General features: G+C 40.3%; 1 protein-coding gene across 7 annotated transcripts in view; it reads left to right on the forward strand.

Moving 5' to 3' along the window:
- Positions 1 to 27123, forward strand: part of THEMIS (thymocyte selection associated) — a 97576-nt gene that overhangs the window by 48532 nt on the left and 21921 nt on the right. Inside the window, exon 5 of one of the 7 annotated variants that reach the window (XM_080586825.1) lies at positions 14362 to 14394. The exons of 3 other annotated variants lie outside the window; for them this stretch is intronic. In XM_080586825.1, the coding sequence (XP_080442951.1) occupies positions 14362 to 14379 (18 nt within the window). In that variant the 3' untranslated portion in view covers positions 14380 to 14394. 3 more of the 7 variants (XM_080586822.1, XM_080586823.1, XM_080586824.1) reach the window with 3 other exon arrangements.

A 27123-nucleotide genomic window follows, 5' to 3' on the forward strand; every position in this document is an offset into this window, starting at 1 on the left:
GCCTCTTAGTTGTACTCCATACAGTCAGTCAACATCTGACCTTATGGACACCCAGGCCACAAGCCTCTAACACTGCTGATGTTCCTGCTCTGCTCTCATGGTTCAGGCAGTAAGAAAATGGATGCAAAATACAGAAGCTAGGAGGAAAACAGGAGCTAACTCCTTAAACAGCAGGCTTAGGTTTTGCATAATGCTTATTGTTAGTGTTCATCTTCAAAAAACATGGAGATAAAATCCTCTCATAAAATATTGAAACCACTCCTGCCCCATGTGAACATTTGAATGTGAGAGATCTCCTTCTACCCTTCAAAATGGAAAGTAAATCTTCTTATAAATGTTAGAAGTTATTGAATAATAATATGGCAGTGGCCTGATGCTGCTATTGTTGAACCTAAATGAAGAACCTTATTAATCATGGATTTGACAGCTCATTCAGTTATAATGATGTTTTCTGTCAATCTAAGCTCTCATTATAATTGGATCTTACTTAGAAAAGAAGATGCTCCATTGACTGCTCAGATGCAGGAAAATACAGGTTTGCAAATGAAAATATCAGTCTGAATTCTATTTCCAGGGAGCCTGCTTATGCATGTACAAGTTGGATAACACTTTAATCCTTGCTGTGTGTCATATTTGGTCGTTACTGTAATAAGGTTCTCTCACTGATGAGGTACCAGCTCCAGAGTCAAGACAGTGAAAGTGAAAGCAAGACAAGAAAATGCAACTTTTTCTGGGGGTTGCTGGCATATCATCACTACAACCCCGTTGCAAAGAATTAACTGAAATAAATGGCTTGACTATATACAGAAGTGTGCTAGGCTGTGAATTTACATTGAATTTGTTTTTCTTTAATTTGTTGCTTTTTTTGTGGACACTCAGTATGCAGAAAGTATTAGATATTTTACATGGTATTGAGAGAGGATTAAGTTGCCTCAAACCATGGCAGTTTAATGTTCTATAGGAATATTTACAACGAGTTAATGGCAAGAAAGTGTATGCTCCTACTCCCACTATCTTTATAAGCACTACCTTTATAAACAAGGCCAAAGACAGAACAAGCAGTTGAGAAATTTGTAAAGACAAACAAATATTCAAGCTGAAACTGAAAACACTTTGGAAAGCACTTCAAATAAGTGTCATTTAGAAAAGATTCAGTTGGAAAAATCTGTAAATTTCATGTTGGAGGCCCCTATTCCATGGGTGTAAAAGAGGGAGGTGGCTTATTTCCATGGAGGCCACAGTTCATTAAGGAAGCCTAGTAAGTGTAACTTAGACTAAATTAAAAAAATAAACTTCTCTGGGACAGCTGAAATGATAATTCCCAGAAAGTGTTCTTGTTTACTAATGTACCATTGTGGTTACAATAAATGGGAACTTAAAGTAGCACTTCAAAAATAGTAAAAAGCTAGCAAACAAGGAGGTACAATTTTTTTTCACTGCCTTGTAGGACGAGTTGCAAACAGTATTCTGATGCTATCAGGCCTGGGTAAAGATCAGAAAATTGTTGTGAACCAGGTAAGAAATTTGTTGTTTATGGATATGATAGGAAACATCACTACATGAAATCATAGGGGTGCTTGAAGATGTAGTTTTGATGTAACTAATTCCAATAAAAAAAATAGAATTCAGAAAAAAACATCAATCTGCTTCAACAGAAAGTAAAGAGAGGCAAAGGAGCTGATGAGAAGCTGGCACAGCTGGTGTAAAGGTCTGGCAAGTCTTTTTGAGGTTTTCATTTTGGCCAGGCATGCGCCTGATAGGTTAACTAATGGAGAGAGGCCTGGCAACTCCATCAGCCAGTTCCCTCAGGACCCTGGGATGCATGTCACCAGGCCCCCTAGACCTGTACCTCTTCAGTTCCATCAGGTGGTCTTGAACCTGCTCTTTGCTTATAGTAGGAGGGACTTTGCTCCCCCTGCCCTCATCTACAGATGCAGGGAAATTAGAGATGTGGGAAGTCTGACTTGCAGTGAAGACTGAGGCAAAGAAGCTGTTGAGTACCTCAGCCTTCTCCATGTCTGTTGTTACTAGTTCTTGGTTCTCATTTATTAGAGGGGGTACACTCTCCTTGGCCTTTCTTTTCTGGCCAATGTACCTATAGAATCCCTTCCTGTTATTTTTTGCATCTCTTGCCAAGCTCAGTTCCATCTGTGCCTTGGCTTTCCTGATCCCATCCGTGCACATCCGGATGGCATCCCTGTACTCCGCCCAGGCCACATGTCCCTGCTTCCAGTGGCCGTGCATTTCCTTCTTATGCCTCAGTTTGCCCAGCAGGTCCTTGCACAGCCATCCTGGTTTCCTTGCTCAATTTCTTGCACAAGGAGATGGAGAATTATTGTGCTCTAAGAAAAGCATCCTTAAAGAGTTGCCAGCTCTGGTCAGTTCTTTTGTCTCTAAGGTCAGTGTCCCTGGGGATCTCATCCATTACCTCTTTAAACAGCTGCAAATTCTCTCTTCTACAGGGTCCTGATTTTGCTCTTTGCCAAGCCCATATTTCTTAAGATCACAAACTCAACCAGAGCATGATCACTGCAGCCCAGACTGCCTCCAATCTTAACCTCTTTAATGAGTTTGTCAGCACTGGTGAGCAGGAGGTCCAGTAACACTTCTCTTATGGTTTGTTTTGTCAATACCTGGACCAGGAATTTATCCTTGATGCACTCCAGGGGTCTTCTGGATTACTTACAGCCTGCTGTGTTTTTTTTTTCCCAGTGGACATCTGTGTGGTTGAAATTCCCCAACAGGATTAGAGTGTGTGAGCACAATGATTCTTGTAGCTGAAGTAAGAAGGCCTCATCTACAGGCTTCCCTTGATCAGGTGGCCTGTAGTAGACCCCAACTACAAGGTGTCCTTTATTGGTTTGGTCTTTAATTCTTACCCACAAGCTCTCAATCTGTCTGTGCCTGTTTCTGAGAGGCAGCTCTTTGCAGCCTACCTATTTCTTAACATAGAAGGCAACACACCCACCCTTCCTTCCCTGTCTTCTGAAAAGCTTGTAGCCCTCAACTTCGGTTTTCCAGCTGTGTGATTCATCCAACCACATTTCTGTGATAACAATTGGGTCATAGTTTTCTAAGTGCACCATGGTTTCCAACTTTTTCTGCTTGTTTACCATGCTGCATTCATCTATGTAGACGCACTTCAGCTGGGCTATCAGCTGGATCAAATTTTAAGAGGAGCCCTCCATAATTCCTTTGGGACAATTCACAGGTATTTCCCTGTTACTTCCTAAAGTGCTCCCTGGTTCTTCTCTGTCACTCCCCTCCCCCTGGTGAATCTAGTTTAAAGCCCTGCTGATAAGTCCAGCCAGTTTGCTTCCCAAAACACCGACCTGTTCCCTGGCCTGTTCAGGTGCAACCCATCTGGTGTCAACATACCCGCTCTCTTGAAGGTACTTCTAAGATCACAGAACCCAAAACTCTGAGCATGACACCAGCCACACAGCCAGTCATTCACTTCATCCATTCTTCTCCTTCTTCTTGGGTCCCACTCTCCAGCTGGAAAGGTAGAGGAAAACACTACTTGTGCTCCCGTTCACTTCAACATCTTTCTGAGGGACATTCACAGTCCCTTTAGATATTTTAGAGTCTGTTCATTACAGCCTCTTTTGACCCTACAAGAAAGAGTTGGAATTGGTAGTAGTCCTCTCTAGAGAGTTTGTCTGGATAGCAAATCTCTCTAGAGAATTTGTCTGGTTAACAAATAGGTGCTTCAGTGCCTTTCATTGAGGAATCTCCAATTACTAACACCCTTCACAATTTTTTTGGTGGCAATAGTTCTAATACAGGTGGTTGGTTGGTCCAATTTCATACGGTTGACCTTTCCTGGGTCTTGACATTTACTCATGCACTCCTTGTTTTTTTTTTTTTTTTTTTTTTTTTTTTTTCCAGGCCCAGGGCATTGTATCTGTTGCATAAGGGCACTTTGAGGGCAAGGGGAAAACTCTTCCTTTGGCTCCAAGCAGAGACAAGGGTCTGGTCTGCATTGTCTTGTAAGTCAATCAAGCCCATCAGCTCAGGGTTGGAAGCTGGCTTGCCTTCCCGTTGCCAGGACTTAAGGCAGGGCTGTTGCTCAGCCCATGTCAGTGCACAATACCATGCACCAATCCCTTGCTCAGAATCCTGGATACTACACTGACTGGTGAACTCCTCTTGCAACATCGTGACTTGATCAAAAAGTTCATCCATCTGGGCACACTTGCACCCACAACATTCACCTCTGCCTTCAGGCCCTAGGGGGACTTCCAGATTCAGGATTTCCTTGCAACTGAGGGTCTGGGCAGCTTGTCCAGTCCTTGGGAGGTCTGTTTGGATGTAGGCCTCTACCCAGGGTGGTTGTGGCCCCTCCAGTCAGTACAGCTCATTACTATAGTTTATACTTTATACTTTTATATTACTATAGTTTATACTTTAGTTTGTGCCAAGCAGAGACAACTTAGAATTTATGGAGACTGCAGTGCCTGAGGGAAGTAAGGACAAGGCTAAGAGTGAAAGTGCTGCAAATGTAAACAAGAATAAAATTACAACAGAATTAGGAAAGTGATTTTTGTTGTTGCTTTGCATCTGTTTACAAAGTTTTGTGCATGAATAACTGACTGATGTTTCATCTCTAAATGAATAAATAAAAGTCAAGATTTGTTTTGTGGGAAAAGTTAATATCAGGGTATTTCTTGTGTTGATGAAGTGCCAAGGTCATCCAGTCATAGACCAGAAGCTTTCATATACCTCTGCAATCATTCATGTAGCATAAATTTGTGGAGGTAATCCAATGGTTTCTAGAGTGCCTGTTAACATAAAGCAAACAAACAAAAAAACCAATAAAATTTGCCATGGAACTATGTAATTCATATGGTAGAATAGTATTTCAAATAATACTTTTTACAATGTATAACCTGGCCAGCAGCTGTTGAATACATAAAATTAAAATTTATATTCATGGGATATCTGTGAAAAGGTCAAGTAGGAGACATTTTAATCTATGCTTTCAATTTGTGGCTATATGTTGGTAGTAATAAATCAAAGCAGCTTTCAAAAAGAAAAACAATAACAGTAGTACATAACTTTAAAAATTATATGGACAACAGGTTAAACTAGTTTGTCTTTCTTGAGCACCTAAACACATTTTCTTTATTTTTTTTGGTAATGATCTCTTATATAATTACAAAATGAGATTTGATACCTGATGACATAAAACGAATGTGCAAACAACTTGAAATTAATGGAACTTTTCAGATAATTTCAAACGACACATCACTAGGAATATTTTTCTTGACTTTTTCAAATATTAATACAATTTTCCACCTGATAGCAGGTACAACACAGTTCTAATAATACAGTGACACTCTGCTATACTCATTTGTTGATTTCAAAAATCCTTTAAAAGTGTTTTATGTATTCAGAAGTGCTTATACATTGTATGCACCCTTAACCAAAATGTCATGCTTAGGGTTTTTTTTTTCAACATGTAGATGTAACCACAAAGAAACCTCTACTCCATTATGAAAACACCTGTCAGAAGATTTGGTTTTTCTAGTTGACACAGTTCATTAGGCCGTGCCAAACTGTTTCCGTTCTGAAACCCATACTACGAGCATGCTTTTGACTGCTTTACTGTTCTTGTAGCTGCTCAGCTGTGACTATATCTTGACGCCTGTGTTCTGTTTTAGGCTGTCCATGGTTGGATAGATGGACCTCCTGGGACACATGCAGACTTGTTTTAAACAAATACAGCTCCATTTGTTTTAATGGAATTGAAAGTTTTTCCAAGAAGTGTGAATTCGGAAGTTTTTTGTTTGTTTGTTTGTTTTTAGGGAGGAAGATGGCATGCATGTTTCTTCAGTGCTGTGCCAACATGTTGCAGTGACTGATGGGCTGGGACAGCTCCACTGCAGACAAAGGCACCATTTCTGAGGTGGCCGTGTGTGCGCTACATTTGTAAGCTCCCATTACGTCTTGTACTGTCAGCAGTGCCTACAGAGCTAAGTAGCCACTTCGTGGTTAGCTGAATCACCTTTTAACTGTATTAATGAAGTTTCCTGCCTGTAGTCAAAGCAAGAACATGTGGAGCATGTAGATAGGTACTTGTAGTTATTTACTTTTGTGTGCCTTTATCTGGAGTGAACTCTGCCCAAGGTGCAGTATGTAACCCAAACTGAATTATATGAATCTTTTTTTTTTTTTTTTCATGACAGAACTGTGATTTTTGCCTCTGTTTAGAGAAAGGGTTATCATGTTACAGTCGCTGATACTCGTGAGGCCTGCAACCAGTCCAAGTGAAGCCCCAAGGCCATGGCTCTGTGACGTGGCCACTGCAGGGCTATATGGCTGCAAGGTCTGAAGGATGAGCTGAACCCCTGCTTCAGGAGTTAAAGCTTCAGCAGAGAAAGCTGAGGCTTAGTTGTCCATGCGTCCTCCTGGAACCTGTGACACACCATCTGTTGTGGGAAAATCACATTCTTGGAGGATTATTTCCACCCCCATCCTACGAATTGCTCTAGGACCTTGCCTTTTTCATTCTTCCAGGTATGTGGCATGTGTCTTAGTGTCTCAGTCTTGTTCAGGAGTCTCATGGGGTCTGGAAGTTTGCATATCAAGCGTGAAGTTCACTTCTGCAAGGAATCAAGAATAAACACCATTTAATTTGCATGTAGGTCCTCAAAACAAAGGTTTGAGGATTCATGCTCTCCTGTTGTGCATATAGCATTCCTATTGAAGTGAAAAGATGATCAACGAAAATGTAGATGTAGCAGAATTCCATAGTAGGGCTGGGAAAATTTTGTGTTTCTCAGATTTGTTTTTCTTACATAAAAATAAATATTGTCATGATAATTGAAATTCTTGAGGAGTGCCCTTTTTCTCTGCAAATGTGCCCACACACAATTAATTAGAAAAGATGAAAGGTATTTATTTTGACAGTTCAGCCTTATAGGATGTCCTGTGTTTTTCTTACAACAAGAAGTATAACAGGTATTTCTGAAACCTTAATCTTCATTCCTGTTGAAGATGTAAAGTAGCAGTTTGAATTTTTTTTTAAAAAAAAATCTAGTAAGATTTTAATACATTTGTTGTGACAAAGAAGACTTTAATTACATGAATTTACATTTGAAAAAGCATTTACATTGCAAGAAACATTTATGGTTTGTACTCCTCTCATGAAGTTTGATTCCTGTATACAGAAAGTGTACACACATCTCTCCTCTCCTCTCCTCTCCTCTCCTCTCCTCTCCTCTCCTCTCCTCTCCTCTCCTCTCCTCTCCTCTCCTCTCCTCTCCTCTCCTCTCCTCTCCTCTCCTCTCCTCTCCTCTCCTCTCCTCTCCTCTCCTCTCCTCTCCTCTCCTCTCCTCTCCTCTCCTCTCCTCTCCTCTCCTCTCCTCTCCTCTCCTCTCCTCTCCTCTCCTCTCCTCTCCTCTCCTCTCCTCTCCTCTCCTCTCCTCTCCTCTCCTCTCCTCTCCTCTCCTCTCCTCTCCTCTCCTCTCCCTCTCCCTCTCCCTCTCCCTCTCCCTCTCCCTCTCCCTCTCCCTCTCCCTCTCCCTCTCCCTCTCCCTCTCCCTCTCCCTCTCCCTCTCCTCTTCCTCACTGGATATTGCCAAATATAGCACCACAGAAATAAAAAAAATGTTGAACTTTATTTTTCTTTTTCAGTATTATACATCTATTTAATTCGCGTTCATCACACAAATAACTTACTGTACAGAATTGCTGTCCTACATAATTTTCAATGGTAGATAAAACAAATCACTAACAGAATATTTTTATACTGAAATTGTCTTTTTTTTTCAGTATTTAATAAATGTGTCCCCAAATTCTAGTCACTCAGGTTCCATATTTTCATTAACAGGTGCAATGAAATAAATGAAAGAAAAAAAATTTCTTTTGCATGGTGCTTTCTGATCTTTATTTTATTAATTTTTCTCATATCTGGAAGATTTATATGAATAGATTTAATTTACAGATAAATATGATTTATAAAACTCCACACCATATTGGTAACCCTCACTTAAAACCTAGTAAGTTAGTTTGCTTTTTATCAATTTACCTGAAATGGTCATAGCTTATATACTCGGATAACCTTGAATAAGACTCTTTATTAAACCTGATAGGATTATTTGCTGATATTCCACCAGTAAGAGAACATTTGTACACCTAACATTGCATTTCACTTAAAAACTTGCTCAGTTAAGGAAAGATGCTATCTCTACTGTTTTAAACAGCATTTTTGTGGAGAAAGAAAATAAGCCCAGAAAAAGCACATTTTTTCATATTAGAATTTGATTCACTTCTGCATAGTCAAATAAGGAATGCAATATTCATCTGTCAAAAAGTTTTTTATCCACTTAGCCTCTGTTTTACACTTTACAATAAATGGGGTGATATATAATCCCCGTTAATTAATTGATCAGCCTGGGAAAACATCACTGTCATTCAACTTGCAGAACATGACTGATGACTGAAATGTTCCCAATAAAGCATATTCAGTACAAGTCTAAAGGATGAAGTATTTGGTAGTGCTTCTGTTCAGAACACTATTTCATCTCTTACTACTGCAAATATTTTTCTCTTTAAATAATTAAACATATATTTTAAATAAATATAAATAAATATTTTAAATTTATATTTTAAAACATATATTTTAAAAATTCTTTTTGCTTTTCTGATTTGCATCTTGTGGGTCCATTTGGATATGTTTTTTGAGAAGAAGGAACACATCAGCAGTATTTAAAATAAGAGAAATTAGCAGTGATAAAATAGGAGCATAGTTGTTGGCTTCCCAACATTCACAAGGAACATTTCAGAAATGAACTGTCTTGATGCATGTCAGCAGGTAAAAGTACCATTACTGAACATCTCCTGAGAAAAAGAAAAAAAATATAGCAATATTGTATGACCTTTGAAGGACTATCAATGTATCACTGAAAGATAAATTGACCAGTTGTAGTCCTTCTGTTTGATGAAATCATAACCAGTTGCAATAAATTATAAATGCTTTGGCTCCAAGGCAAGCCTGAATGCAGACATGTCATTGAGTCCTGTGATCATGATGGGTAACATATTGGATACTTTTCTTCACTAAACTGAATTAAAAGACATGATCCCTTCTGGTTGTAATTTGTATACTTTTTTTCTTTTTTTCTTTTTTTTTTTTGACAAGACATTAAATTCCATTACAGCAAAAATTAACATTTTACCACTCTTTCATGACTGATATTCATTCAGGCAGGAGATTACATTTCATTTGTGGATACTAACTACTAACAGCACAGACCAGTGATGTGAGGAGTGTGCTCATGCCTTCTCTACTGCTTGTTACTTCTCTTTAGAAAGATTTATATTCTCCACCAAATTACCTGACAGCTCAGAGGATACATTGGCTCTGACAATAATTAACACATCAGGATTTTTGCTTGTTTGTTTTAAATGTGAACATATTTAATTTTTATGACTATTTATCCTATTGATGTCTGTGGCCTTTAAAGCAAAAGTTTCAGGTGTTTTACATAAACAGCAAAAAAGCCTTGGTTATAGAATCCCCTTGTTCTACAAGTCTCATGCTTGTTTTACCTCTTTTTGCAAGCTGCAAGGTCTGTTCCTATGGCTTTTAAAATCTATATATGGATTCATCTCTACGAATCTACAAATGTTCAGAGCTACAAATGTTGAAAAATCATTGACTCACTGTAGATGCCCAGAGGATTAATAATTTAAATAAAAACTGTCAGAACGGGGGTAGTGTTTTACAGTCAAGAAATGCCTTTTCCCCATACTATTTGCAGTCAAAAAATGTCTCTTCCCAATACCATTCCCCTTCTGGTGCATGCTGGCATAAATAATTCCTCCACTGTTAGTGGAGCTATGTTAATTTATACCCGCAGAGGACTTGGTCTCAAAAGTCTAATTTAGATGACAACGCTGAAGTGCAGGGACTTGCCATTTTTATTTGTATGTAAAGTACCAGGCACTCAAGTAGTGGTGTGTCATTAAATTATTTCTAGAAAATAAATTGCCGTTTGGAAGGCTTGCTCTTGGGTAAAATTATATCTTTTTGTATGACTTAAGACAGATGCAATGAGTTAATTTAAACAGCTCCTCTTCACTTCCCTAATTTTGTTCTCTCTCCTATCTCCCATCTCTCCTCTGTCGAGCATGCCTTCTTCTCTGGATCTGACTGAAATAAATACATCCTTGCATGGTAGCTCAAGTACTTCATTGCAATGTTCCCTCTGTTCTGAAGGGCCTTGGTAAAAAATAAGGTAGTAGGGCATAAAAGTGGTTGATGTCAGTTATAGCTCCTGGGGCAGCTAAAAGTTGCATGATAAGAAGACTGTTTAAAGCCATTGAGGCTCCCTCTTTCTGAGCTGTAAGTTTTCTGCTGCACAGCACATGAATTTGTCCTAGGTTTGTTGACTGAATAGTAAGAGATTTGACAACAGTCTCACCTGCACACTGGACATATAGCTGTTAATGGGGCACTTCATTTCTGGGAGCCAAGCAACTACACCAGGTGAAGTACTTCTCCTTTTCAGTTCTCATGTTGGTAATTTCATAAAGGCTGTGTTCTGTTTTCTGCAGTCCATTCTCCTCAGCATTAATTGCTGGTGTATTTGTCTTAGCTGTGTCTGAGGCTTGTTTCCATGTAACCCTGGTCCAGCTATGATGCTGCCATTCTTGCACATTAGCTTTTACTTCTGACAAAATTAATTTGAAGTCAGGAAAACAGACATGTAACTATATAAATGCTGCTAAACATGTGTCAGGGCTGTCTGGCTCACAAGCAGTGAAGAGATGTGATCCTTGCTGAGAGAGCTTGCTATCTGAAAAAAAAATCTGCAGAAAGAAAGGTATCAAAGTTAAGGCTAGCGTTATGGATGATGTAACTGAAATAGAAAGCTTATTTGTCCTATAAAGACATTATGGGCAGTGGGGCAAGCTATGAACTGATCCTATTGCTTACTAGTATTTGATTCTGTGCCTGTCGTTTAATCTTGGTGTTCATCCATACTTACCTGCCATTGCCCAGTGGAATGCGGTGTACTGCAATCTGTTTTCTATTTTGTGTAAGTCAGGTCCCTGTGGTGTTTCAGGTAACACTGTGAGATGCTCAGTAATTATTGTCATGGTGACTGGAATATACAGTGAACCTTCAAAAAAACAACAGTTTGTTCTTGAGGAATCAATTTTAAGTTTTCTCAGAGTCGCTAATATAGGTTTTCTCAGGGTTCAGATAAACCATACCCCTGCAAGGTCACTGATTACTGGTGATGGACAAATAGGTAGCTGGAGGCAGGATTCATTGATAGTATGCACAGAAATTTGAACAGTTTTCTTTATTGGCAGACTATATTTAAATTAACACATTTTTAAATCCTTAGGCATATTTTACTGGAATTCTTCTGACTTCATACCTCTGTTACACTTAGAAGGTTTCCAGCATTCCATATCCAAAATATGTATGTTTTATAAACACATAAATGTATGTGTGCACGTGTCTATTTTATAGAGGCAAATGAACTAAGTCAAGGGTGTTTGTAGTTGCATTTTTGTTTGTTTGTTTTTAATATTGGTTTTGCACTAGCTATACAAAACAATTGTATAAGGGAAATAGGGGAAAAAAAAAAAAAGAGGAAATAAAAGACTAGTGCTAGCTATAAGGATCCTGCGGAGGTATTTAATTGTATTGCAGCTGTCCAAAGCTTCAGCAGTTAAGCAGCTCATTTGGACGAAATGAAATGAAATTCCACTAGGAAATGGTGTGATGGTAAAACCTCCTGGAATAGATACTTACAGCCATTGTTATCACCTACAGAACCATGTGGAGGGAGGGTCTTGGGGTCTTTTAGCCCTGCAGAAACATGCAGTGAACAGCAGTACCAGCAGACATCCTCAAAGACAGAGAATGCATGGCAGAGGGAACAGACAGCAGATGACTTGCCTGCAGACACTCAGCAGGCTAGTGGTTAGGTTTCTTGGCTAGCAGACCTGTTTTGTCCTGAACTAACTCTCTGGATGTGAATTTTTCTCTGTAGCTTTTGGGGAGGAAAATAGACTAAGATCCCAGATACAAAGCTTGTTGAACCAATAGCCTATACACTGAATTCACAAGAACCGTGTTATTTCTAAGTCAAGAGTTTGTTATATGGGTTGAATTAATGCTGCCCTTGAAAGGATGCATTTGTCATGAGGATGTAATGTGTCCCTGTACATCTACATCAAAGTCTATCAAGAAGTTCTGTGTTAGAATAGCCTTGTGAAATACTCTAGGGTGTTACTATTGGAAAATTATTCTAAATTAGTTAGGGATCATCAGCAGACAGTTCTTCCTTGAATGACACCCACTTTATACTGGTAGGAGGAATAAATTTACCACTTTACTCTCTGGGAAGTCCCTCCTCCTCTGCTCATGGTGTAAAGATGAAATACAGGCAGGTAACAAGAAATCTTGGAGCGAGTAATTGCCATATTCAGTTTTCCTCTGGAGTAAAATCTTCAAGAAACCGTCTGGTGACAGTATGTCTTACAACTATTTCCCTGGCCCAGGACATTAAGTTCCACCATGTCCATGAGAGAAATGAAGTCTGAGGTTTACCTGAAATGATGCATTTTTGTCAGAAATTAAATAAATATTTTTAACGGGGTACTGTTACAAGGAAATATTTGAGATGGGCAGAAAACATTTATGTTAGGAAAGGGTAAAGTCCTACATCGCTGCTTCAGATCTGGATCTGTCCAGTTTATCAGTACACTAAGGTAGCCTAAAGCTTGACTTCATGGCAAAATCTAGAAAGAGTGAGTGGTTGATAGATGCTGATGGCATGAATAGAAGCCCAGGAGTTACATGATGATACTCTCTCTCACTGTGGTGTCATTCACAAGAGATCTAAAAAGGTGGCTCACAGGTGGAGTAAGAACAGGTCTTGAATACTTAGGGAGTATTGTACCAAGTCTGCAGCTGGTGGGGGCAAGACAACCCCAACATCCCATCTGTTAGCTCCCTGGTTCTGTGCAAACAGTGCAGATCAATCAATTCTTGTCTCCCTCATGGACAGATTTTTAAATAGCTTTCATAGACTCACAGAATGGTTTGGGTTAGAAAGGACCTTAAAGACCATCTAGTTCCACACCCCCTGCCATGGGCAGGGACACCTCCCACCAGACCAGGTTGCTCAAAGCCCCATCCAGCCTGGCCTTGAACGCCTCCAGGGATGGGGCATCCACAGCTTCTCTGGGCAGCCTGTGCCAGGGCCTCACCACCCTGACAATGAAGAATTTCCTCCTAACATCTAGTCTAAATCTCCCCTCTTTTAGTTTAAAACCATTCCTTCTTGTCCTATCAATAGCTGCTCATGTAAAAAATTGCTCTCCATCTTTTTTATAAGTCCCCTTTAAGTACTGAAACGCTGCAATGTGGTCTTGCAAGAGCCTTCTCTTCTCTAGGCTGAGCATCCCCAGCTCTCTCAGCCTTTCTTCACAGGAGAGGTGCTCCAGCCCTCTGATCATTTTTGTGGCCCTCTTCTGGACCTGCTCTAACAGCCCCACATCCTTCTTGTGCTGGGGGCCCCAGACCTGGATGCAGTACTCCAGGTGGGGCCTCACAAGGGCAGAGCAGAGGGGGATGATCACCTCCCTTGACCTACTGGCTACCCCTCTGTTGATGCAGCCCAGGATGCAGTTGGCCTTCTGGGCTACAAGCATGCACTGCTGGCTCTTGTTGAGTTTTTTGTCCACCGAAACCCGCAGGTCCTCCTCTGCAGGGCTGCTCTCAATGACTTCTCCACCCAGCCTGTACTCCTGTCTGGGATTGTCCCAGCCCAGGTACAGCGCCTTGCACTTGGCCTTGTTGAACTTCATGAGGTTCACATGGTCCGACTTCTCAAGCTCGTCCAGGTTTGTTTGGGCCCGTCCTTCTAATGACTTTGCAGCCATTTATAATGAACAGCAGTGACAAAGCACATGGCTCTATTCCTGTGCCTGTGCATTATCTATTAAAACCTGATGAGCTGTTGAGGAACAACACTGGGGTTTAATCAGCCTCTTGATTTTATGCCTCTGTAATGCTACCATGTTCAGTAACCTGCCTAAAATGCAAATCCACAAAGGGGCTTTGATTTGGTTTTGTCTTCCGCTTACAGCAGAGACCTAATAATTACTAAGTGAAAGCAGAAAGATACTGGTTAATTCTATTAAATGCATATGTGATACATTTCTAATAAATACCATATAAGTAAACAAACTTATAGAATCATAGAATATCCTGAGTTGGAAGGGACCCATAAGGATCATCAAGTCCAACTCCTGGCACCGCACAGGTCTGCCCAGAAGTTTAGACCATGTGACTAAGTGCACAGTCCAATCTCTTCTTAAATTCAGACAGGCTTGGTGCAGTGACTACATCCCTGGGAGCCTGTTCCAGTGTGCGAACACCCTTTCGGTGAAGAACCTCTCCCTGATGTCCAGCCTAAACTTCCCCTGCCTCAGCTTAACACCGTTCCCGCGGGTCCTGTCACTGGTGATAACGGAGAATAGGTCCCCTGCCTCTCCACTTCCCCTCGCGAGGAACTTGTATACTGCGATGAGGTCCCCCCTCAGCCTCCTCTTCTCCAGGCTGAACAGGCCCAGTGCCCTCAGCCGCTCCTCATATGTCTTCCCCTCTAACTTGTTCATCTATAAGAAGAAAAACATCACTGATTCTGATGTATTTACTGTACTGCTTTGAACCTGGTTTGATTTCCTTACTTTTATCACTAGCAAGACAAAAGTAGCCATCAGGAGCAAGAGATGTGCAAGACTCTGGAAGAAAACAGAGTATATTAATGAAATGTACTCAGCAGAGAGCCTATTATGGTATCTGTCCTCTCTCCTGTACCACTGCAGAGCTAAAAGTGATTGATAATAACCTTGTAGTTACTGTACAATTTGCCTACAATTTTATAGTTGCAGTCATGGCATTGATCTACAGTTAAATGAGATAATTCCTGTGTGCTATCTTGCCAGTCTGCCAGGAGCAATGTACCAATTGTGTCTGTAAAATCACTAAAAATGAATACCTGCTTGAATCCAGGGTTTAATAGAGAAGTTTTAGATAGTTACGTTACGAAATTGTTATAAAGAATATTCTTAAGTTTGTAAGAGAAATATGATGAGGACTATCTAAACCTAGAAATTTCTATCAGTAATATTGCTTTTATCAGAAGAGTATTTTATAGCCTCTGCTTTTTATCTTTCATTATATGAATGCTGCAAACCATTTTTGCTGAAAAAAACTATTGTAACTGCAGACTTACTAATATTCAGTTCTAAGGCAGTGAGAAATATTTTTTTAACATTTACTAAATTAATCTGCAAAACCAGTAGACTACTGGAAATATTGAAAGAAACTGTTCTAAAATGCATTTTTTTAAAATTTCACATATATGTATGATGGATCAATATTAAAGCTTTTAGAAATTTTACTGGAAAATTCCAGGAACATTTCTGTTTTCGACTAGAAATCAGGCAGTTCAGCAAAGACATCATGAAGCTTTCAAATATATGTGTGAATCTTTCACCCATTATCTTCCCAAATTTCTTCATTCACCTAGTCCCCAAACTTATAATGAAACAATTGGGTCACAGCACCACACAGACCACCTTCTATAAAGGTTTGCTAAAACCAGAGTGCAATGAAATTCAAGGGCTTCAAAGAGCTCTACACTGCAAGCATGGCTTCTTGTTCCTCCCTAGGGCTACTTCTTATTTGCAATGAAGTCTGGTTTTGCTATGCCAATGTAAAAAGAGGCCTCAAAATGGGAGCTGGTTACTGTCACAGAGGGGTATGTTTTCCTGTTGCTAACATGCTGGTTATACAAGTGGCCAAATGGGCTAGGAGGAGCCAGAATTTGCTGACCCAATAAATTCTGGCTTGGAAGGAGGCTTTGGAAGTATCCTCAGGTTGCCTATGACACAGCTTTTTAATTCTCAATATTTTGTTTCCATGATTTCAGTCAAGAATGCTGAATTTGAGACTGCTTGTCTTAGGAAATGAGTAATGCTGAAGGGAAGGCTTTTGCTGGCAAGCTCTGTTGTGTTATCCAGAAACTGTTGCTATCTCACAGATGCTCTCTGATGATCCATGTAAAATGAATGAGAGATTTTAGTCCAGATCCAGGTAGATTAGAGATTTTTTTTCTCAAGAGCCATTGTCACATGCAGTGCTGCCTGCTGTCAAGCTTATTAGCTATCCAAGGAGCTGAAGTAAGTGTTGGAGGGTGAGGCTAACCTGAGATCTGCATTATTTATATATTCTTTCAAATGTCACCAGGCACCCAGATAGCATAGATGGGTTTGTTAGTTTTGAAGTTTTCTACACCTAAGTAAATATAAGACTATTAAACCACAGAATTAATGATAAAAAAGCTGTACATTCTTCTTTTATTCATGTCAGCCTTCTCATAAGTCCACAAAGAAGGAAATAAATAAATGATGCCAAGTTATTTTCTTTATTTATTGTTTGAATTTTGGTAGCACCCACAATTTATTAAACACTGACTTTATCTGTGAAGAATATAGTTCCTTCCCTGAGTACTTTCAGATTAAGACTTACAGGATTTGTGTATCTGATTATTCAGCTACGTTCTATGATTTCATTAGTGCCAAAAACATGCTTTGCTCTAGAAAACATAGAGTCCAAGGTCCTGATCTTGCAAGCTCCTAGGCTTGTACACCACCACAGTGAGATTTCCCTTTGCCAAATAGGATTATTCTCTGTAGTAAACTTAAGTATGTGTGAAAGTGTTGGCAGAGCTGAAGCCTTTAAGGCTCTGCTCCTGTAGGCATTTACACATGTACATAGCTTTACTCATAGTGGTATGCACACTGATTTTAACAGACTAATTTATTCCAGACGATTAGGAATTTTTCTTGCATTGATTTGTTTCTCACTGGGGCAAGAAGTGTACAATGGCCCAAACCAGCCAAATGCTTTAGAGAATGTGTGTTGCTTTCATTAAACTTGCAGCAAGCCGCTCTTCAACCATCTTGAAAAAAGCATCAAGCACCTCATCCCTCTGTGACTTGGTGGGGGTCGTTTCAGGTTTGCCATTTTGTTTCAGCTCAGGCAACTTCACCTCTGCCACGTCTCTCTTTGCATGCATGATTTACAGCAGCCTTCATTTGCTCGCTGTAGCCAGCCACAGGCAGAGCTAGGACAGACATTCCAGCCTCTCCGACACTGGAGCATTTTTCTATCAATCATCTGCTCAATTCTGTGCTCATCTACAGCACTGTATTTTTGGTGAAAGAAACAGCAAAAAGCAGCTCTGGAGAGAGATATTGCTTCTCACGTCTGACTGTAGCAAATCTTTCTTCCCTGACGCGAGCGATTACAGATGGCTGAGCTGGGTAGTTTCCTGAGACAGCCACTATTAATTCCTTCTACCTCAGCCAAAAGGCCTCCTCCTCTCCTACCTGCCACCATTTTGCAATCTAGACAGAGAAAATGAAGGGATGCTGGAGATCAGCACTCATTTCAGCTTAGAAAACACAGTCCCATTGCTGGCAACGCTGCCAGCTCAGTCAGACAGCTGTCCTTTTTGATCCTGGACCTGCAGCTGAGAGCTGAGCCAGTGGGCCTTGAGAGCAGTCCGGGTCCAGGTAGCCAGCCATGTTGCCTACAGGCTCCTCAGCAGCTTGAGGAAAGTAAACAAGGCCTGACTGTAAGCAGAGGACTCACACAGCACCAATAATATTTGGTACAGTTTAACCAACTTGGTTAGTAAACATAGGTCAATGGATTCCCCTGGGATCTGGATGGATTTCAGAGCTGGCCACAGTAGGATGTGTACACCCTCCAGCTGTGACATTGGCCTCAATGCATAGAGGTGCTTGCCTATTCCAATTTTCTCCCTTGAAAAAGGCAAGGCCTTCAGAAGTCATATGGTTTTGCTGCCACTAAAGTTGTGCTAATAAGACGAATTTCTGTGCTGTACTGTGAATTATGGTAGAACACCTCTTGTGCAACTTACGTGACAGGAAAAAGAGGCAGCCAGATGATGAACAGGACCAATGGTCTGGCATATGCTCCACGCATACAGGACCAGTGGTTTGGCATGTAATACATGCATATTATGTCCCACTTGGTCAGTTTTGTAGTGATTGATTTATTTGCACCTCTGCCAGAGAATGCTAGGCATGATGGATGATTGCAGGGTTTGGGGGTTGCTGTTCTTTCCGGAGTATTTTACACAAATCTGGCTTGTGTAAAGTGAATTAATGGTTCCTTTTAAGAAAGAAAAGTTGTGCGGGTAGATTTTTTTAAAACTGCAAAATCTTCATTAGTGTCTGAAATGGGTTTATAATGGAAGCTGTGGAAGTAATGTGAACAAGTTTTTAATAGCTCAGAAAATACCAGTTCCATAGCTTCTTGCCAATTCCATACCTAGTTCTATATGTAGTTTAGCTGGTACTGCCATCGCTTGTTTTCCCAGATTGTCATCATCAGATCAAGCTGAAAATGAGAATGTCCCTAGCCCCACAATGGACCTTCCCAAACTATCACAGAATCACGGAATGGTTCGGGTTGGAAAGGACCTCTGGAGGCCATCTGGTCCAAGCCCCTGCTCAAGCAGGGACACCCAGAGCAGGGTGCCCAGGACCATGTCCCAATGGCTGTTGAAGATCTCCAAGGAGGAGACCCCACAACTTCTTTGGGCAACCTGTGCCAGTGCTTAGTCACCTGCACAGTAAAGTGCTTCCTCATATTGAGACACAACTTTTGTGTTCCAGTTTATGCTCATTGCCTCGTCCTGGCAATGGGAACCAATGAAAAGAACATGGCTCTGTCCTCTTTGCACCCTCCCTTCAGTTATTTATAGACTTTGATAGGATCACCCTTGATCCTCCTCTTCCCCAGGCTGAAATGTCCCAGCTCTCAGCCTCTCCTCATAGGAGAGGTGCTCCAGTCCCTTCATCATCTTGGTGGGCCTACATTGGGCTCTTTTCAGTATATCCCTGTCTGTCTTGTACTAGGGGGCCTTGGTGTCCACTAGGACTCCTAGGTTCTTTTTGCAAAACTGCTTTTCAGGTGGGGGGCCCCAAGCATATACTGGTACCTGGGGTTGTTCCTCCCCAGGTGCAGGGCTTCACTCTTCTTGCTGCATTTGACTAGCTGAATGCAGTCACACTAGTTACAGGAGAGTGAAACCAGCCAAAATCAGTGCATATGTCAGATCTGGACTTGCCCATAAGTTGTTACAGATGAAAGCTCTACTAATAATCTAATGTGACTCTTATCACATAGGGTAGGTCAGTTCTGCATTTTCAAACTACTTGCTATTGATAAGTGTGTGAAAGTTGTCTTACCTGGGCAAGTAATAGGACTATAAACATTAATTCTCAAGACTGACTCAAGATTGATGTCATAATAATCTCTTTTTAAAAGTCTGCCAGCTTGCATGGGGTCATCTCATTTTCCATGTCCTAAGAAGAAAATATTCACACCAGGAAAAAAAAAAAAAAAAAAAAAAAAAAGATCTGGCTGACCATCTGAATGTTGAGTGTGAAGTCTCAGGAGAAAATAACATTATATGCTGGTTGCTGAACTGAAAAACAAATGAACTATTAAGATTATTCAAAGAGTGAATGGGACCAAATTTTATGCTGCAGAAATAAAACTTTTTCTACATTCCCAAGGTAATTCAATGGACTGAGGAAACTAAAACAGTTCTATGTGATAAAACTCATGAGAGATCTACAACTTTGCCCTCAGAGCAATCTGAAAAGTGCTTTCTTGTTAAGAAACATTTCCAAGCATTGTCCACCAAGCGATTAGGTATTTGGTCAGAGAATCTTCCATCTGGTGTGTGTCTGTGGTCACTTTGGCAAATACTTCTGAAGATGTATGTAGTTGTCTTGGCAGCTCAGAATTTAACAGCAGTGTCCATTAGGACAGGACACAGCAGGACTGTCCATGCCAACAGCTGTTAATACATTGGTCAGCTGCAACAGTATTAAAAAAAAATACCAGTGTGGCTGTCTTCTTGGGCTTTGTTAAAATAACAATTATTTACTTCATTATTTTGGTCAGGATATGCAGATACTTATCATTTAGAATGTTTACTGCACATAGGATCTTCCAGAAAGATGTTGAACAAGCTGTTTAAAAGGCCTGGTTTAGTACATTGAGGCTATATGCAAAATTCAATATTTCAAGAAGTTGGACATATACTGAATACAAATGAACGTGAACTTGGGAGAAACAACATCCACTTTCAAGGCTGTGTAATCACTAGTGTCATCTGCAGAATGGCGGAACTAACAACTCAGGCGTTTTTGGGGTGTAATTAGTTTTTAAGACAAATGCATACTTTACATGGCTGGAGTTTCATGCTCTCCTTTTGAGCTAGTGCACTCAATGAACAGATGTGAGAAAAAGCTATTCAGTGAGATTAATGAAATCCTGATTCTCCTATTTTTAACCCAAGCATTATTATAGCTGAAGTATCATTCTATAATGAAGGAATTGTCCCGTATCAGAATGAGAAAAGCAGTGAAAGGAGACCTATTTGTCAAACATGCTGTCTGACTGAGGAAAAAAAAAAGCCTTAAAGTTCTAAAAATAACCTAAATATTTAAATACCTTACAAGATTTTATCATAGACCCTTCTATGTCCATCAAATATAAACCAGATATGGACTCCTGTAAACGCAGGATTCCCTTAATTATGCTTTCAATGCATCAATATTTACTTAATGGACTGCCAATCTGCCGTAGCTGTGGTAAGAACAATGCCTTTGGTAGGTGGACTATAAAGAAGACAGCTGCTCAAGACAGATGTCTGGGAGCATGACTACACATGGAAAACATGCTGTGGCAATCAGTTGCCTGAAATCTGTTTGATTTGAACACAGTTTTGTCAGCTTTGTGATCAGTGTTGGGAGAGCTCACCGGGAGACAAGGTGGATCCTGATAATGGCAAGAACTGAGAATGTAAGCAATAAATTTCCCCAGGGACTGAGAATGAAAGAAAGATCTTTTGGTCCTTCCTGTAGGCTTGAAGATTGACATTTCCCAAGTGAAGACATTTCCAAGATTATCAAATACAGACTTTATATTCACCTGGATGTGATTCACCCAGGCCTTTTGTCTCAACTGGAAATACTTGCCTGTCCTGTATGATACATCCGTAAGATCAGAGCAATGAAGATGAATTGCTTATACCTTCAAGTCTGTCTAAAATCCTTGGTCATGTGTGGGAGATAACCTGTATCATCTGAATGGTATGGGGTACACTTTCATCCCACCACTGTACATGCTGTTTTGAGTCAGACAGTCTTGAAAAATCAAGTGATGCAAGCTGAAAACTGGCTACATCTCACAATCTCAGTTTGTTTTCTGTGCCACTACCGGGGGAGGGCATGTGGCATGTCTAACAAGACTCCACATTGTTTCCTTGATAGGCATAATGTTTCCTCATCATACAATACAAATATGTAGCATTCACAATGGGAAGGAGGGAGGAGAAGGCAATGATGAACAGTTCAGAGGTCACTCTTCTGCTCCCTTAGACGTTGAACTCCAAATAAAGAATAGTATGTGCATTTGGTTTCCATGAGAGCATTCACTAAAATAATACACCATTTATTTCCCAAAGTGAAATAACTTTGAGGAGTTTTGTTAAAAAACAAACAAACAAACAAACAAACAAAACAACAACAACAACGACGACAACAACAACAACTTTCTCTTACTTAACTAACTTTCTACTCTCCCATATAGAGTTTTTCCACTGTTTTACGTGTTTTGCAGCTGTGGAAAAGTTCTGCTTAATCCTTTCTCATCTGATTTAGTTCCAGTTTTAGTGTGAAAGACAGTATAATTTTAAGAGGCAATACTTGGAGAATTTTAGTTCACCTGAGCTGGAGCTGTAACTTAAGCCTTAGCTCTGCAATACAGACACAGGATACGTTTTTATTTTCATCTTTTTAATAGTATCCTAAATAAACAGAATACATTGAAAATGAGTAACTACTGTCTCCAGAATGGTTCCTTTAGGAGCATCAAAAAAGACTGTCAAGGACACTGTTACAATCACCACAAGGGAAGAAAATGTGTAATTGCCACATAACCATGAAGAAGAAAAAGGAAGTAAAACACAGTTGTGATGTGGTGGAAGTCACTGATATGGCAAGTCCATCTATGTACTATGAGCAGTTATGAACTAATCTGTTACATATGAATATGAACATGTGTTACAGGCCTTCCATGATATGTCATACAGTGACTGAATATGAAACGTTTTCTGCCATTAGACATCTCTTAGTGTACAAGCAAAGTACTGCCGTCACTTTTTTTCATGATTCTTACTAGGCTGGCTTTCCAGTTATTTTTCTGCAAGCCAATATTTAACATCAATCCAAGAAATAAGAGGCTGGTGTTTGTCCAGATCCTCTCTTCTGACCTCTGGCTTTTTGGATAGGCTTAAAAGGCCTCAGAGGTGTAGCTCTGAAGATCACTGGAGCACCAGGTCTGTCCTATAACCCCATCCCTCTGGAGAGAACACAGAAATGGAACAGATGTAAAAAAACAAACAAACAAACAAACAAAAAAGACAAAAACCACTTGAAAAATGTTATGAGCACAAGAGAATATGTAATTCTTATCTCACAGCTTGGTACTGAGGCAGCTCATTGTTTGAACCCACAGCCTGGCTCTGAAGTCAGCTGGTGACCAGGGCCTGCTCTTTGCCATGGAGATAAGCTGGGGAGAGCTCTTGGACCTCTGTAGGTCCAGCCAGCTCCAGTGCCCAGGAAGGAGGATGGTCTGTGGAGGGATGTGGGAAGCGGCAATGGGCATTTTGTGTTACTCAAATTTTTATTTTTATACCAGAGACAACATACTATTGAAGGTCTACGCTCCCCTTACATTTGTTCCCCAGACTGAAATGAGGAAGTTCAAAATCCAAACTGATAACAGCTCACTTTTTGCAAGAGTCTGAAATGTCCCCTTTTAATATATTTTATAAATACTCACAATTAGAAATTCCAGGATTCAAAATTTTCTTTCTCATGAGAAGGAATCCAACTACTCCCTAGTATGTTTTTCAATATTAACAATAAACCAAAACCCCAGTGACTTAGCCAGATTTGGTAACCACCAGTGTGCAGTTTAACACAGCTGTGAGTGAATTCCATTTCGGAGCTTTGAAATTACATCAGATGATAAAGAGTAAATGGGGAAGTAAAAATGGGGCAGAATAGTTTCCTTCTGCCAAAACACTTTAGCTTCTAGTGGACAAGCTGAAATATTTATGTACCTATATCTCTATGTACATTTATATGTATATAAATATGTGAGAGGATAAATTCTTGAAGGGATTCGAATGTTACAGAAATACCTGTTGGAATAGGAATGCATGTTACTAATAAAATAACCCATTTCTCCCGCACTCCTGCTGTTATATTCCCCACTGTGGCCTGGAAACCAGATGATTTTGAAAAACAAGAAGCCTGATTCTGAACTCACATATGAGTAAGTAAATCCAGGATAATGCTTCTGAGCTGCACGGAGTGACTCCAGATTTACAAACAGACTCTGAGATCAGAATCTGCTCTGAAGTATTTAATTCCTACCAATGCGATGCCCCGCTGCTTCACTGAGGCTGCTGTCTGCCACACACAGCATTTTCTGTCATTCAGTAAGAGGAAGCACAGTGTGAGCTCTGCAGCTGGACCTGCAGACTACTGCTAGGGAGGGCAGCACAGCAGCAAGAACTTGAAAACAATTTATTTTAAAACTCTTGCTCCCTCTCCCCAACTGTCTCGGCAGGGCCACAATTAGAGGAAATGGGGCAGGATGCATTCAGACCAAGGGGAGCCATGACAAGGCTGGAAGTGGATCAGGAGTTCAAGGGGAGACTGGACAAATACTTGGAAGAGAGACCCTTTGAGGGTTACTAATAGACAAACCACATCAAACTCAGGAAATTCCCTGAGCTGAATATAGTTAGAGGCTGAGAGTGTGTTTGGAGGGAGCAGATAGTCTGGCTCTGTCCTTGCTCTTCCACTGTGTCTATTTATGACAATGGTGAAGAAAAGATAGCGAGACGTTTTTTGACCTGGACCAGTATGGTTGTTTTATTATTTTTTTTAAATTTTTTTTTTTTTTTAGGGGCAAAGATGATCAGAGGATTGAGGGAGAGGCAGCCAGGAGAATGGTGCAGTGAGGGGTGCCTCATTTGAGATTCTCTGAGAGGAGTTACAGGACTTTTTTTCTTCTTTTCATTTGGTTTCAGTTCAAATTTTCCCACATTAAATTGAACTTCTGTTCGCGTTGACTTCAGCATTCAGATTTCATTCTGTTGAGAAGATTCCATCTGCAGTTTGGCAAACCTGCAGATAATTAGCTCTCCCTTGTAATTAAATTTCCAGTTAATGTCCCATTAAGATAAATGAGAAGAATTCGCATCTTCTGCTTAAGTGGTGATTTCACAAAATACAACATTTCATAGTCTTTGAACAAACAAGCACTTCCATTTGCTGAGGTGAGTTGTATTTGTGATACCGTAGCAGATCTTAATAATTTACACCTTCAGAAGATATTTTTTTTTCCTCCCAAGAAGTTCACTGCTCAGTGGATGAGTTGGCCAGGGGAAGAGCAGAGCCTGCCTTGGGGCTAAGGCACCTGAACAACAGGGTCCTGTTCTTGCTTCAGCTCACAGGTGCCTTCTCATGCAGTGAGTGTCATGGAAACCAGAATTTTCACAGGTGGCTGCTAACTGCATTTCTTTGTCCAACCTCAGACAATCGAGCCCTCGTTTCTGTAGCTGAGCACTCACCATTGTGGCTGAGATGAACAGGCAAGGTGGGCAGGCAGTGCCACCTGCACCAAAAGCACAGCAAGGAGTCTGGATGGGTGGAAAGGAGGCAGCTGGGTGGACGTCACTGGTTCCCACTCAGTTTTTGAGGCTTACGCGGACAAGAGCATGTTTCACTTTGCCAGAATATAAAACGTGGAAAATAATACTTAACTTCCTTACACGATGTATTGAACAAAACAAAAGTGATGGTAAAGACTAAATGCTCAGAAAAAAGGCAGGCCTTGATGAGCAGGTGTATTTGCAAAAACAGGTGTAATGCAAACATCATATACATTACATAAAGATGAGAAAACTGTTCTCTGCTGAGGCTCTGGGGAACAAGCCCTTACCCCTTTATATGTTTCATGAGAAGGGGATAACGAAGAGATGGAGCCGAGAGTTCTGTACTTTGCATTTAAACTATTGCTAAAAAAGATCTTAAAATACCCTTTATGATTTGTATCACTAGTATCTGAATACGTAAGCCTGGTCATTTTGTGCTGACTAAATAAGGCATTGTTTCAACTCAGGCCACTCAAGGATGCCCTACATTATTTTCTGTTCTCTTTTTCTTGTATACACACGGAACAGCAGAAAAATGCCTGGGAATGAGACTGACAGTTCTAGTTACCCACAGGCATAAAGGACCCTTTGGTAGCAAAGCTTCATTTCAAAATCTCTTGAGACATACTCTGTGCCAGTCTTGGACAGACTTTGGAAAAGAAAAATATCTCGTCCAGCAATAAATGGTTAAACAAGTATTGAGAACATTGAATGAGCGCATGAAAGTCATTGGATTAAGAACAGAAAGCTTGAGGTTCTGAAATTCTGGAGCAAGCAAAGAATTATAGTAGAATGTAAGAAAGGTACATGCACGTTTTTTATTGATAACATAATACAATTTATTTTAGCTCAATCAGGTGTAGATTTTCTACCTGAAGTGTGGGAACTATCCATGAAGAGTAGCAGTATTTAATTACCTTCTCAAAGCCATCATGAGATTTCATTGAAAAGCTTGTGCCGTGCACATACAACAGCCATAATTTAAAAGTTATCCTGTTGTCTGGAACGCTTGTTTTTCCCCATTTTCTGCTCCCCCTAAATGATCAAACCTCAGTCTGTTTAGTTATTGGGTTTTAGCATTTCACTGCATAACACTACACAATAAGTTATCAGATCAGACGAATATTTTCTTTCTGACCAGCTCCAGATACAACTGCGAGATTTGTTTTGCTTGTGGTTTCAGATGGGGGGAAGCAGGTAGACCAGAAGGTGAAATCTTTCTCAGGCGAGAGAAGGTGTGCTAAGTTTTTACCTATTGTTTTACCGACGAAATGTGAGCCCTTGCAAAGAAGTTTGACGTGCCCAGGCTGGCATAAGGCAGGGAATACAGCCATCTAGCGGCTGCCGAGCTTCCCTCCCACCGCAAGCACCCTCCTTGCCTACCAGAAGAGTTTGTTCTCGTCTTACAGAAATGCCTTTTCCTTCGCTGTTTATTCTTTGTTAGTCAGTATGCCATCACAATAGTCATGCAAACTCAGCATGTTCTACGTGCCATTGATTTCTTGAAGACCATTCAGTCTGATATGTTGGTTTTATTTATTTAGAAACGAATATAGCTAAAACATGACTTTCTGCTCTGTTTTGTTATTGAAATCCAGATATTCTTATTCATGCTTTGAGCAAGGATAAGCTAATTCTTTCCCTACTTTCAGGAAAATACTGCTTTTTAAATATGCGTTTTAAACCCTAAGAATGTGCCTACAGTGGCATCTGTCTACGGTCTATCATGGCTTTATTATGTAACATCCTCATTGTAATCCTTGGGAAAACCTGGACTATTGACAATGAACATCAAATTAATTGCAATATTGCAAGCACATACAGAAAGTACCTTGTGAGGGAGAAACCAGTTAAAACTCTGAACCCTGATCAAAACCCAGTAATTTAACCAGAGGTTCCATGTGACTTTTAGGCAGAGAAGAGCTCACAAACTAATGTAATTTTGTTCCTGCCTTTGAAATGATATAACCTTGACCCCTTCTTTGGCAAAAATAGTTCATCTGTCGTTTATAGTACCTTACGAGTTCTGGAGGCAAATAATAATTCTCTAAAGTGTTCCTGTCCTGTATGTTAATGAGGCTAAATGAGGATCCTCTTTATTGCCCATGGCCTTTCTCAAGCGTCTTCTAACTAGCTCTTCTCCTTTTCCACACTCCATTGGACTGTGGAAAATGAAGGTTTGATATCATGTACTGGAATCAGTGCAATGGGGAAGGCTGTTAAAATTCTTCACTAC

Source organism: Anser brachyrhynchus (assembly GCF_964034855.1).
Source record: "Anser brachyrhynchus genome assembly, chromosome: 3".
NCBI lineage: Eukaryota > Metazoa > Chordata > Aves > Anseriformes > Anatidae > Anser > Anser brachyrhynchus.